The 11919-nt window shown below is 37.5% G+C and overlaps 1 protein-coding gene across 1 annotated transcript in view; it reads right to left on the reverse strand.

Moving 5' to 3' along the window:
* Positions 1-11919, reverse strand: part of sfswap.L (splicing factor SWAP L homeolog) — a 60506-nt gene that overhangs the window by 32283 nt on the left and 16304 nt on the right. Inside the window, exons 8-10 of the mRNA XM_018262420.2 lie at positions 10693-10927; positions 7243-7374; positions 5725-5818 (exon numbers count right to left, since the gene is read on the reverse strand). Coding sequence (XP_018117909.1) covers positions 5725-5818; positions 7243-7374; positions 10693-10927 — 461 coding nt within the window. The remainder of the gene's footprint in view (positions 1-5724; positions 5819-7242; positions 7375-10692; positions 10928-11919) is intronic.

An 11919-nucleotide genomic window follows, 5' to 3' on the forward strand; every position in this document is an offset into this window, starting at 1 on the left:
GACAATGTTTCCTCTAACACTTGATGTATATAACCTGTGGGTTGAGAGATCAAGTGATTTTATTTTCAAAACTTTCTTTTGCTGACCCCTTAAACATCTGGGCAGAACAAAAGGAGAAGGTGTTTTAACATTCACCCTTCACAACTAACTTAGATGCACTGTTCTATCTCATTGCCATAATAATTAATAAGTAGGATCAAAGCTAGATAATGCTAGCCTAGTTTATATGCTGCAAACAACAGAAGCAAGCCTCTAAGAACAAGCATCAAACCCAGAGAGATCTGATTTAATAAGTCAGGTAAGGTAAGGTATAGGCTGTTTATACAAAACGAATATATATGCAAACTGTAGATATTTATTTTTTTATGAATTATGCTAAACTAGTGGATTTAAGAACCACAAACTAATTCAGTTATTTATTCGAATCAAATAGACACTCATATTAGTTAAAAGGCTTTCTCGAGCACTGAATTCCCTTTAAATTGTAAAACAATACAGATAAACATAAAATGCATTTTTAGAAGGTGTTCATAAAAAAACTTTCTTGCTTTGGTTTAATATCTGAACTAAACATAGCGTAAAATAAGATTCCCCATGACCAGCTTCAGAGAAAGGACTCAGCAGTATAACAAACCATGTGAGATCTGAACGTATGCATTCTTTTAAAACCTACTGTACTGTAAAAATTAATATCTCCTGAGAGAAAAGTGTGCCGTTTCTCAGCAAGGATGAAAGGATTGCAGTGTTTCAGGGGGTCTGAAAATGTTTTACTCAAGGTGAAATAAACAAATAGGTTTGTGGAGTAGCAGATAAAACACAGGACATTTATGCTGCAGACAGCAATTGGACTGAGACTGTCAGGTCCTGATTGAATACAAATTGGTTCAAACATCCATGCTAAACGAAACCCAAGGTGTTTATAATATATAATTCATATGCGACTGAAAATAAACTTAGACCTTTTTAAGGAATTCCAAGGACCAGCCCATTTTTTTCCCTGGAGGGGAAGTACAGACCTGGAAAATAAACATAGCGAATACTAGGGATGCACCGAATCCACTATTTTGGATTTGGCCGAACCCCCAAATCCTCCCCGAAAGATTTGGCCGAATACCGAACCGAATCCTAATTTGCATATGCATTTGGATATGCAAATTAAGAGTGGGAAGGGGAAAACATTTTTTACTTCTTTGTTTTGACAAAAAGTCACGCGATTTCTCTTCCTGTCCCTAATTTGCATGTGCAAATTAGGATTCGGTTCAGCCTGGCAGAATCCCAAACCGAATCCTGGATTGGGTGCATCCCTAGCGAATACATTTAATGGGGGATGACTAACATATTGGCACTACCAATGAATTCAGTTTTCCTTGTCCTTTAAAGAAAAAGTGTCAAACTAAAAGGGTTCTTGTAAACGGAAATGTGTAAACTTATACAAACTAACATTCTCTCATTAAGGGATTAAATCATAAACATCCTCCTCTGAGGAAGTGCTCAATAGCAAAAAACACGTCAGGAGGGAGTAGCGGACATGAGGTATTCAGACAGGGGGAAGACACTGCCTTGTGGTATGTTAAAGCTATGCTCTTATATTGATTTTCACAATTTCCGATATTATTCGCTGAGGTGATTTTGCAAAAATAAATGTCTGAAGTGAGTTACTGTGCCTGCTTTGTCAATTATCTGCAAAGTGCCCTTGGACCCTTGCATAGTGCTCACTTGTACATGACATTTATCAATGATATAAAGTAATGTATGAATGATAAAAATACAGAAATACACAGGGGGTTATTTATAAAGATTCAAGTTATTTTTTTGGTCAAAACTCACATTTTTGTTTAAATTTTCTTTTTACATTTTTAAATTTAAAAAAAAAAACTTGAATTTTTGGAGATTTATTATACTCTGACTCTGGAAATAGCTCAAATCCAAAATACACCATCTAAATTCAATCTTAAATAAGAAACCATTTGAGTTGTGAGTTCATTAGAGGTGTAAAAAACTTACAGTCGACCTTTGATAAATAACCCCCCAAGTGTAAGTGGGAAGGGATTCTGATTGTTGGATCTGTCAGAATGCCTTGTTTGTCTGAAAAGATCCAGGTTTGTGACAATCTCTACTTGGTTTCTGGGAAAAAAACAGTTGCTCTGCCTTGCGTTGTGCCACGATATAGATTCAGGGTCGAGTCATTGTCTGACAAGGAACTTAACATAATCAATAATACTTTGCACGTACTGTCCAATTTAATGCTGTGGCATGATGTGGCCCTTTTTTAACTCCAGCAGCTTACCTAAAAGCTCCACTGAATTTTGTTCAGTTTCATAATTTCATCATAATACAGAACTCAATTTGTTGTTTAGCAAATTACTGAAAGTTGTATGGCACTACTTTCCACTGGCTGGAAATACAAGTTTTATTGTTTATTATGAGGCATGTTTTGGATCATTGTGTTGCTGTAACATCCAAATTCTTCTGTGCTTCTTTGATGACATCAGTGTTCAGAATTTATTAAATCCATTCTTACCCCTTCTCACACAGTATTTCTGGTGCCACTGGCTGCAACACAACCCTAAAGCTAAATAGATATCCATGCATGGCAATGTATTTTTTTCCTTCAACCACTTTTTACATACCTCTGATGAATGTAGCCTTAGTGTTCAATTTTGTTTTATAAGAACTCGAACCTTGGTTTAAAAGTGTTTAGATGAAGACTTCAGATGTATATTGCAGTTAAATGAAATCTAATAAAGTTAGAATAAGAAATGTATATTCTAATACCTGACCTATCAAAGTATCTTCTACTGGCTTAAACATATTAAATATTTCTATTTTACATCTTTTACCTTGAACCGCCATTTTATGATGCTCTGCATGATTGCTCACAGACGTATAACAGGATATAGTGTGGGAGTAAGACTGTTTATTTAATTGTTAATGTAAGCATATACAAAAAAGAAGGGTTGTGGGTGCCCACCTGAGGCCAATTTCAAAAAGTCTAATTCCCCGTCTCAGCAATTCAAGTAAAAATGCCAGCGCATATAGTTTTGAAACAGGGTTTTTTAGTCACAAAATTATGATCATAAAATTGATAAGTCACCATACCACGTCAAGGTAAACCCCATACGGTGGTCCCTAACTTGTTTACCTTTAATCATAGTAAAATAGGTATCTTGCCTCTCTTCTTAATAGCATTACGTTATGTGAAAAACTCCTGTGCCTTGGTTTCAAACTGTCAGCTAAATCCTCCCCCGCCAACTGCTATGCGGCTTTTAAGTGGGAGAGACTGCCTTCAGGCTAGATCCTCCCATGCCGCTAGCATTTTCGGCTTTTAAGGGAGAGTGATTGCACAAACCAAAGCACAATGTTAAAGGGACAATGTAAGCATACTGTATATGCATGCCCTTGGTTTGTGCGAGAGCACAGTGTCTCATAGTAGCCAAAGGAATGAACTTCAACACTTAAAATATCAGAGGGGCATGTAATTTCTCTTTAGATCATATTTATGCAAGCAACTACGGACAAGGCACCAGTGCCAAACCAGCTAAACCATCCTGCTGGTCCATTGCAGTGTTACTGTGGGTATTGCTTAGATTTCACAAGCTGTCTATGAGTAATTCCCAGAGATTTTTTATTATCATTGTATTTTCAGTTCGACTCAGTACTAGTTTCAGAGTCACTTATTATTCTCTGATCCTCACTTAAAGGAGAAGGAAACCTAGTCGGCGCAAAAACCCTCCCCCCCTCCCGTGTGTTGCCAACCCTCCCTCCTCCCCCTGGCCTACCCGTCCCGCTGGGCAAATGCCCCTAACTTGTTACTTACCCTTCTGCGCAGGTCCAGTCCACGGAGTTCACAGGCATCATCTTCTTCCACGCAATCTTCTTCCTGCTTTGAACAGCGTTTTGGCGCATGCGCAGTAGGAGCATTTTGCCGTTACGGATCTACTGCGCATGCGTCAAAAGTCACGGTTTTCCGATTTCACTTTGTGACTTTTGGCGCATGCGCAGTAGATCGTACCGGCGAAATGCTCCTACTGCACATGCGCCGGTCAAAGCAGGAAGAAGATCGCTTGGAAGAAGATGGCGTCGGTGAACTCCGTAGACTGGACCTGCGCAGAAGGGTAAGTAACAAGTTAGGGGCATTTGCCCAGCGGGACGGTTAGGCCAGGGGGGAGGAGGGAGGGTGGACAACACACGGGAGGGGGGAGTGTTTTTGTGCTGACTAGGTTTCCTTCTCCTTTAAAGGTTTAGAGGAGTGGATGGATTTTGAGTGTAAAACAGAAATCTTAAACTCTGGAACTGACTTAACACGACATGGGTCAAGGCCTATTCATTTAAATTAGGCGCAGAGATATAACTAATTAATTACAGAATCTTCAAGAATAAAATACAAAGATTTACTTGGATACTGAGAAACCTACTGTATGGCAGGGTCACAACAACTAAGATTTGCAAATTGGTCCCTCACTGCCATCTTGGATTAGCTACCCAAACAATTCCCTCCAAATTCTTGTGGTTACTGCACACTGAGAAAAAAAAGTAATTCAAATTGCAGCCATACCCTCTCCCTTTCTTTCATTGAATAATGGGAATTCTTACACTGACCCTACTGAGCATGCCTACTACCTAGAGTATTATACATGTTCTGGGTAAGCTTCTCCTACTGCTCATTGGCCATCAATAATTTAATAATATTTATAATATGATTCATAATAAGTTTGTTCAGTATATAAAGTACCTGCTTAAATTACTATATATTAAGTCTAAATGCATGATGACAATTTCTAAAATAACCACCAACCTATATTCGTAAACATTCTCAGAGAAAAGATGAAATAACTTTCCAGAGACTGAAGTTACCATTCAATTGAACGGCTTAAAAGAACAGTGACACTAAAAAATGAAAGTGAATCAAAGCAATTCAAATATAATATACTGCTGCCCTGCACTAGTAAAAGTTATGTGTTTGCTTCACAAAGCCTACTATAGGGATATAAATAAGCTACTGTGTAGCCTTAGGGGCAACCACTCGAGCTGCAAAAAGGAGAAAAGGCACAGATTGTAAAAACTATAGTTTATTATAGTCTTTCTGAAACAAACACAGAAGCTTTCAGTATACTAAATGCATAGACAAAATACCATTAAAATATACTGATTTTACACAACCCCACTGCAGGAAATGTCATCTACTGGACAACACTGCACAGCGAATATAAAATATTATTACAGGTACCATAGAAAATCAAAGTAACTTTTTTGAAAAAAAGGCTACAATCTAAAGGCAGTTTCATATGTTTAGGTTATTGATCAAATCAAAACATTTAGACAAATAAACATTTTAAGATCATATACATGGGGGGCCAGATATAGATAATTTCTTTCAACCAATGAACTGAACCACTGGATACTAATGGAAGTCTGAAGGAGGTTTGACCTTTTATCATTTCAAAATCCACCAATGCCTATAAGAAATTACAGACATTTCCTCTCAAGATTAAATGACTGCAATACAATGGGATTGCAGGAATGTCTGCCAGGAAACCATCACATAAGGCAACTTTGGGCATCCAAAACCACAGAATTTTGTGTACTCCATTTTCAGTCAAAAACACACATATTTGATGATAAAGTCCCTTTAAACAGAAAGAATGGTTTCAATTTATACATATCCGCATACACAATACAAGTCTTCAAATGCAGTTAAGATGCTCAAGATAAAAAAATACATACTTGGAGACTGAGAACACCTTCTTTCTGCATGAAAAAGTGTTTCTTAAATTCATAATATGGATTATATTGATGCCAGGGCTGCAGGAAATCAAACCTGAAAAATTGCAAAACATGATTTTTAGCAAACATATAATAGAAAGTTTTACCTCAAGTATTACAGAGAATTAAAATATTATTATGATCACTGCTGCATAATATACTCAGTCACACAGGCATTCTTATTATATACAGTTCTGTATACAGAAAGTTTCAGAATCAATTCCCTGGTTCATTCTACTGTACAGTTACTGTCTAGCATCTCTCCTCATCTCTGCCAACTATAGTAGGCAATGACCTTGCTCGATCAGTTCTCTATACTTTTCAATTTTAGATGATCACCAACTAGGTTTCACATAGATTATACTTTAAAAAAACATTATTTTATCTTAAACTTGCTTCTGCTTTGTTTGGATTTATAATCTCCTACAGTAGTTGGGTTTATAATGTCCTACAGTACCTGGAATTTCAGGTTCTACCCACATGCAAGTTTCACTGCCAAAAGGTCATGTTTTACTCAACTATCACGTTTCCAGTTCTTGCCAGTTTCATTGCTTAAAAGGTAATTTTGAACATTCAATAGTCTTAACTATGCAACCAATACCTCACTGAAAAACCAAGTTTGAATAGAGGTGTGTGTGTGTGTGGGGGGGGGGGGAACATATATTGTCTGCCACATAAAATGCTGTTTTGGTACCTCTCCCTGAAAGGTTTCATAACACCTCAAATCTCCAATCATGCTAATACATTAAACAACTAACTTCATGACATTCTTGCCGATTATGATGAACAGATTACGCTGATTGGAGCAACATTCCAGGGTATTTTTTCCAGAAAGATCTTTTTACAAGTCATTCTGACATGAGAAAGCCAGTCAGATGACTGGGGAACCTTCTAGAGAAAAACACAGCAAGTCCAGTTGCTTTGACTTATTTCTACAAATAAAACCCCTACCTAAATTTCTGAGCTCACCATTACATATACTTCATCTAACTCAATATGATCTGCTTTTTGATCTTACTAAACACCTTCTAAATCACCTAACACTCAAAGTGTGCCTTACAACTATATCCTGTGCTCTGCAAAGAGAACATTTCATATAAAATAAATTACATGGAGCTTTTCTGCTTTAACTGATATAACACCTAACATTAAGGGGCAGATTTATCAGTGTTGGAAATCAAGTTTTTACTGTGATTTCAGTTTGTTTCCTAAACCATATGAACTTATATCAGATTTATAGATACTCAAATGCTTGAAATCTATTAAGTGGAAAAAACTCAATATTACAATCGAGTATTTTCAAGAAAAAAAAAAAAAAATCACAAATTTGAATTTTGATAAATAGGAATCCCCATGTTGCTTGCATGACCTACACTGGAAATATTTTTTTTTCCCACCATCATTTTTTGTTTATGCAGTCAACTAAATTAGTTTAGGGTGTAAAACAATACTTATTTAATGCAAAAGATCTTTTCTAACCTTGCATCATTCTTTTCTCGAACACTTGTTTCAAACTTAATTCCATTTCGAGCGGCATACTGGGCAAGCTTGTCAATAACTGGCTGAATATCAGGTGGTGGAGGAATGATAGCAACCACAGGAGTAAGTGCACTGCAGAAACAATAATGAAAAAGTTATGATAAAAAGTATAGACACAAATATTCTGCAAGCATAAACACCATATTTCTCTTATTTCTAATATTGATTTACTTGAATTTCTGAGTGAAAGAGACATAAAAACACTCACAGTGCATAAATTAACAATAAAAGAGAATACTATCAAAAGGTTACTGAATAAGCAAGTAACGCCAATTCAATGTACATCGAGATTCTCTTTGCTGCATCCAGCCTACTCCTTGCTTCTATGCCTGGTGAAAGCATGGAGGACTTGACATAAAAAAATAGGAATCATACTAAATATCTGTATTTGTAATGTATACCCATTTCTTACAGAATTTACTAACTAGTAAAATTTTCAATGTACAGGTATGTTATCAAAATTACCTACATAGAATAATAGTTTAATTGGCAGACACGAGGACATGTCTGGTTTTCAGGAGGGTGAGATGCAATAGGGTGAAATGTTTTAATATAAATGTTTAAGTTGTGGATAATTCATATATATTCAGGTTGGCCACTAGGGTGAGCTGGAGGATGACAATTGTTGAGAGAGGCCCCAGTGTGTGGAGAATAACACGTTATATAAAAGCGAAGGTTTCAGGAAGTGAGATCAGAGATGAGTCATGGGAAGAGAAAGCAGACAGGCTCTGCAGCAGTAGAGTCATCTCTTGGAAGAGCTACTGAATGAACCTAGATAGTGAGAGGTCTAGTGGTAAACAGTAGGCTGTAAGTGTAAAATCGCTAGGTAACTAGCATGGGCAGCTATAGCGCCAACTAGGAGTTAGTGGGCATTGTGTTCCCAGCAGGAAACCTGCCAGAGGAGGGGCTGATCCAGATTGAGCCGGCCAGGGCCCAAGAGGGGTGCCTGCCAGTCTGAGTCCCCCTGGCAGTCTGCCGTTACGGGAAGAGTCATACGTGTAAAGTCGGGAGACTGAGTCCTGTGAACGTGCTGCTGCTTAACTGAAGGCCGTGACAATAAAGACAACGAGTTAGACTACAACCTTCTGCATTGTGTGTTTTCACTGAAGGCTTTCCCCCACACAAAATTGTGGTGGTACGTCAAGAGTTAAAACCCGGATAGGCACAGGAGATATTTGCCCCACTACATAGGTTATATTGCAGACAGCTAGAGATAACATAAATAGGGAAATCGACCTGATTTACATAACCACTCTCTTCCCTACTACTTTTGATGGATGCCAAGAAGGCATTTGACAGGTTTGGATGGTCTTTTATAACAGAATATCTACTGCATTATAGATTAGGGTCCAATATGTAAAACCGGTTTAGATCTCGATATTCATTGCCAAAAGCGAGAGTCAGAATTAAGTAATAATTAAGTAAGTACTATAGATTTTTTTCCCCATCAAAAATAAAACACGATTGGGTTGTCCACTTTCACTTATAGTGTTTGCCCTTGCACCAGAGCTGGAATCAAGGTAGTCAGAAAAGGCACATGGAGGGGGCGATAGTGGTGCATCTCTCATCTGCCTAATCCCTAGTCCTGGCCCTTTGGCACAGGGCATTGAGGTGTCAGGCTGGGTTGAACGGCTTCTGCCTTGCACACAAACCCTTGTTCAAAAGAACACGGGCAAATGTTTACAACTTTACTTTAACTGAAAAGACCATGCAAGAAATTTCTGGGGTCTTTTTGGGGAAATATTTGAATAACTCCACTCCAAATGATGATTGATATTAATAATTAGATCCCATACATTTAAATGAGCTTATACTTAAAAGTACAGTATACACTCATGTTCAAAACGAGTTCATAGGACTTGTGTTGAACATAGTTTTTGTCTAAGACTAATGCCAGACAGGGGCTGAAATCAATCTGCTGAAATACGTAGGCCGGAAAGCAGCCCCTAAGCAGACATTAGCCTCTCTCCTGCCTGGACATTTGTGTTGAGTCGGTAGCAGGCACACACAGCTGATTTCAGTGAAGAAACTGGTTTGCTTTCTTGCACCAAAATCAGCCCAGTGTGCATGCACCTGAATCCCCTTCTGGCATTAGCCTTAAAACCTATAGTTTCTTGAGCTAAACAAGAGAATCAGGGAAACTGAAGCTCCACCATGTTTGGTTCTTGTCAGTAGATAATTACCAGTGCAGAGATAAACAGAAGTCCATTGTGCATGGAGATTATCTGTGCACTTCCTATCTAATTATGTACAGCCCCTGGAATCAAAAGATTGTTTTAGATAATATTTCACTAATTACTAAGTAACCTTAATCCTAAACTTTATTTTCTAGACCCTCAAAATCACATTTTTCTTTTGTTTTGACACACTACAGATCTAAAATACATGTTCATTTTTAATCCTATTATTAAACTCCAAGGATGTTTTCTCCTTATAAAAGCATATTTAGAAATTTACATTTTTCTTGTTATAGTTCCATATTTCTCCTGATTGTTGAATAGTAATCATACTGTTTCTTTTATATAGTGTTAAAAATAGATTGGTTCAATGTATCTGCTGAAGGAATATATTTTACTTTAATTATGATACAAAAACAAACAGAATGTTAGTGGAATTTGCGAAGCATCTATTCAGAGTAATTAAATATATATTTATTAGCATTTTAAGAAAGGCATTGCTAAAATAAATAACACCAAAGCAATAGTTATTTATTTTATTTTAAAAAAAAAAAGGTACATCTGATTTTTCTCCTACTCAGTGTAACTATTATTGAGCTATAAAATCCTAATCCTGAACCCTAAGGGCAGGACTACATGGCTGATTCCGTCGCGATCAGACGCGTTGCGCAAAATCGCAGGCATCACGTTGTATGCGACGGAAATAAGGTAATTCAATTGGCGCATGCGCTGCGTCTGCATCCGACAGTTGTGTCGCATCAACAATGCGACACGATCCGACACTGCCATTATTTACCGTGTTTCCGTCGCATCTGACGTGACGCGATTTTGCCCAGCGCGTCGGATCGTGGCAGAATCGGACGCGTAGTCCTGCCCTAATCCAGTTTAGAGATCTCTCCCTCAGAAGCTAACTATGCAGGAGTTTACCGACAAGGTCGGGTCTACAGCTTCCTGTGCTGCCTGCTTTGATTGCTACTTAACAACTTCTGAATTTAACAATTTTGTGCAAAGAGTGACAGACTTAAATAGCACAGAAAATATAGACTTCCAAAATGTAAAAATTCATGCATGCTGCATTAAAATGATTCCATCACTTTTAAATGTACATAATTAAATGTGCCATTTTTCATGTAAAACACCCCTCCCACATCACTAAACAAACAAATACTGTCTTCCCTCTGGTATTTTGTTACACAAAAACATTCAACAATACCTTGCTGAAGAAGAATCTGCAGTTACTTTAGTATTATTGCCAGAGCTAACTTCAAAAGGTGGAGGAGTGGTGCTGGACTGTGGAGTTACTATGGATCCTGCTGCTGTTTGGGCAGCCCCACCTGCTGTAACTGAACTGTAGCAATGATTAACCTCCATTCCTGGGGCTTGTGGTGCAAGACAGTATGTTCCATCAGGCAACATATAGTAATTGTAAAACGTAGATGATACAGTTGCTAGAGGAAAAAAAAGAGAAAAAGGGTTTTCAACCACATTTTTATAGTAAAATATTAAAACAGTTCACTATATTACAGTTAGGTTTTTCAGAACTACACAATATGGCAAATAAGTGAAAAATTGTAAAAAAAAAAAAAAACCCCAAAAAACACCATTGAACTACAACCTTTAAATTTCAATAATTGGGAACAGGAAATGTGCAGTTTATGCCAGACAGGTGCAAATGCAACCTGAAAGCAAAAATTGTTTATAGACAATAATTTCCATGCACTTCAATAAGGGAAATTCACTGGTTTCAGTTCACCCTGTCAGGTGCATATACGTTTTTGCAATTAAAGGCATACTGTCATGGGAAAACATGTTTTTTTCAAAATGTATTAACATCGCTGCTCCAGCAGACTTCTGCACTGAAATCCATTTATCAAAAGAGCAAACCGATTTTTTTTAGATTTAATTTTGACATATTAGACATATTGCACGTTTCCCAGGTGCCCCCAGTCACGTGACCTGTGCTCTGATAAACTTCAGTCACTCTTTACTGCAAGCTGGAGTGATGTCAGCACCTCCCTCACCCCCCCCCCCAGCAGAACAATGGGAAGGTAGCCAGATAACAGCTCTCTGGTAGATCTAAGAACAGCACTCAATAGTAAAAACCAATGTTCCACTGCGACTCCTTCAGTTACATAATTGAGTAAGAAAAACAATAGCCTGCCAGAAACCAGTTCCATAGTAGCACTGGCTCTTTCTGAAAGCACATGACCAGGCAAAATGACCTGAGATGGCTGTCTACACACCAATATTACAACTAAAAAAAATATACTTGTTTGTTCAGGAAAGAAATTTTACATGGTAGAGTGAATTATTTGCAGCGTAAACAGTGTAATTTAGAAATAAAAACTACACCATAAAAATCATGACAGAATCCCTTTAAACACAGTACTATGCATCTGTTTTAAAACTTAAAAACATAGAGAAGTAGGGGAAAGATTAT

The sequence above is a fragment of the Xenopus laevis genome, chromosome 1L (genome assembly GCF_017654675.1).
Source record: "Xenopus laevis strain J_2021 chromosome 1L, Xenopus_laevis_v10.1, whole genome shotgun sequence".
Taxonomy (NCBI): Eukaryota; Metazoa; Chordata; class Amphibia; order Anura; family Pipidae; genus Xenopus; species Xenopus laevis.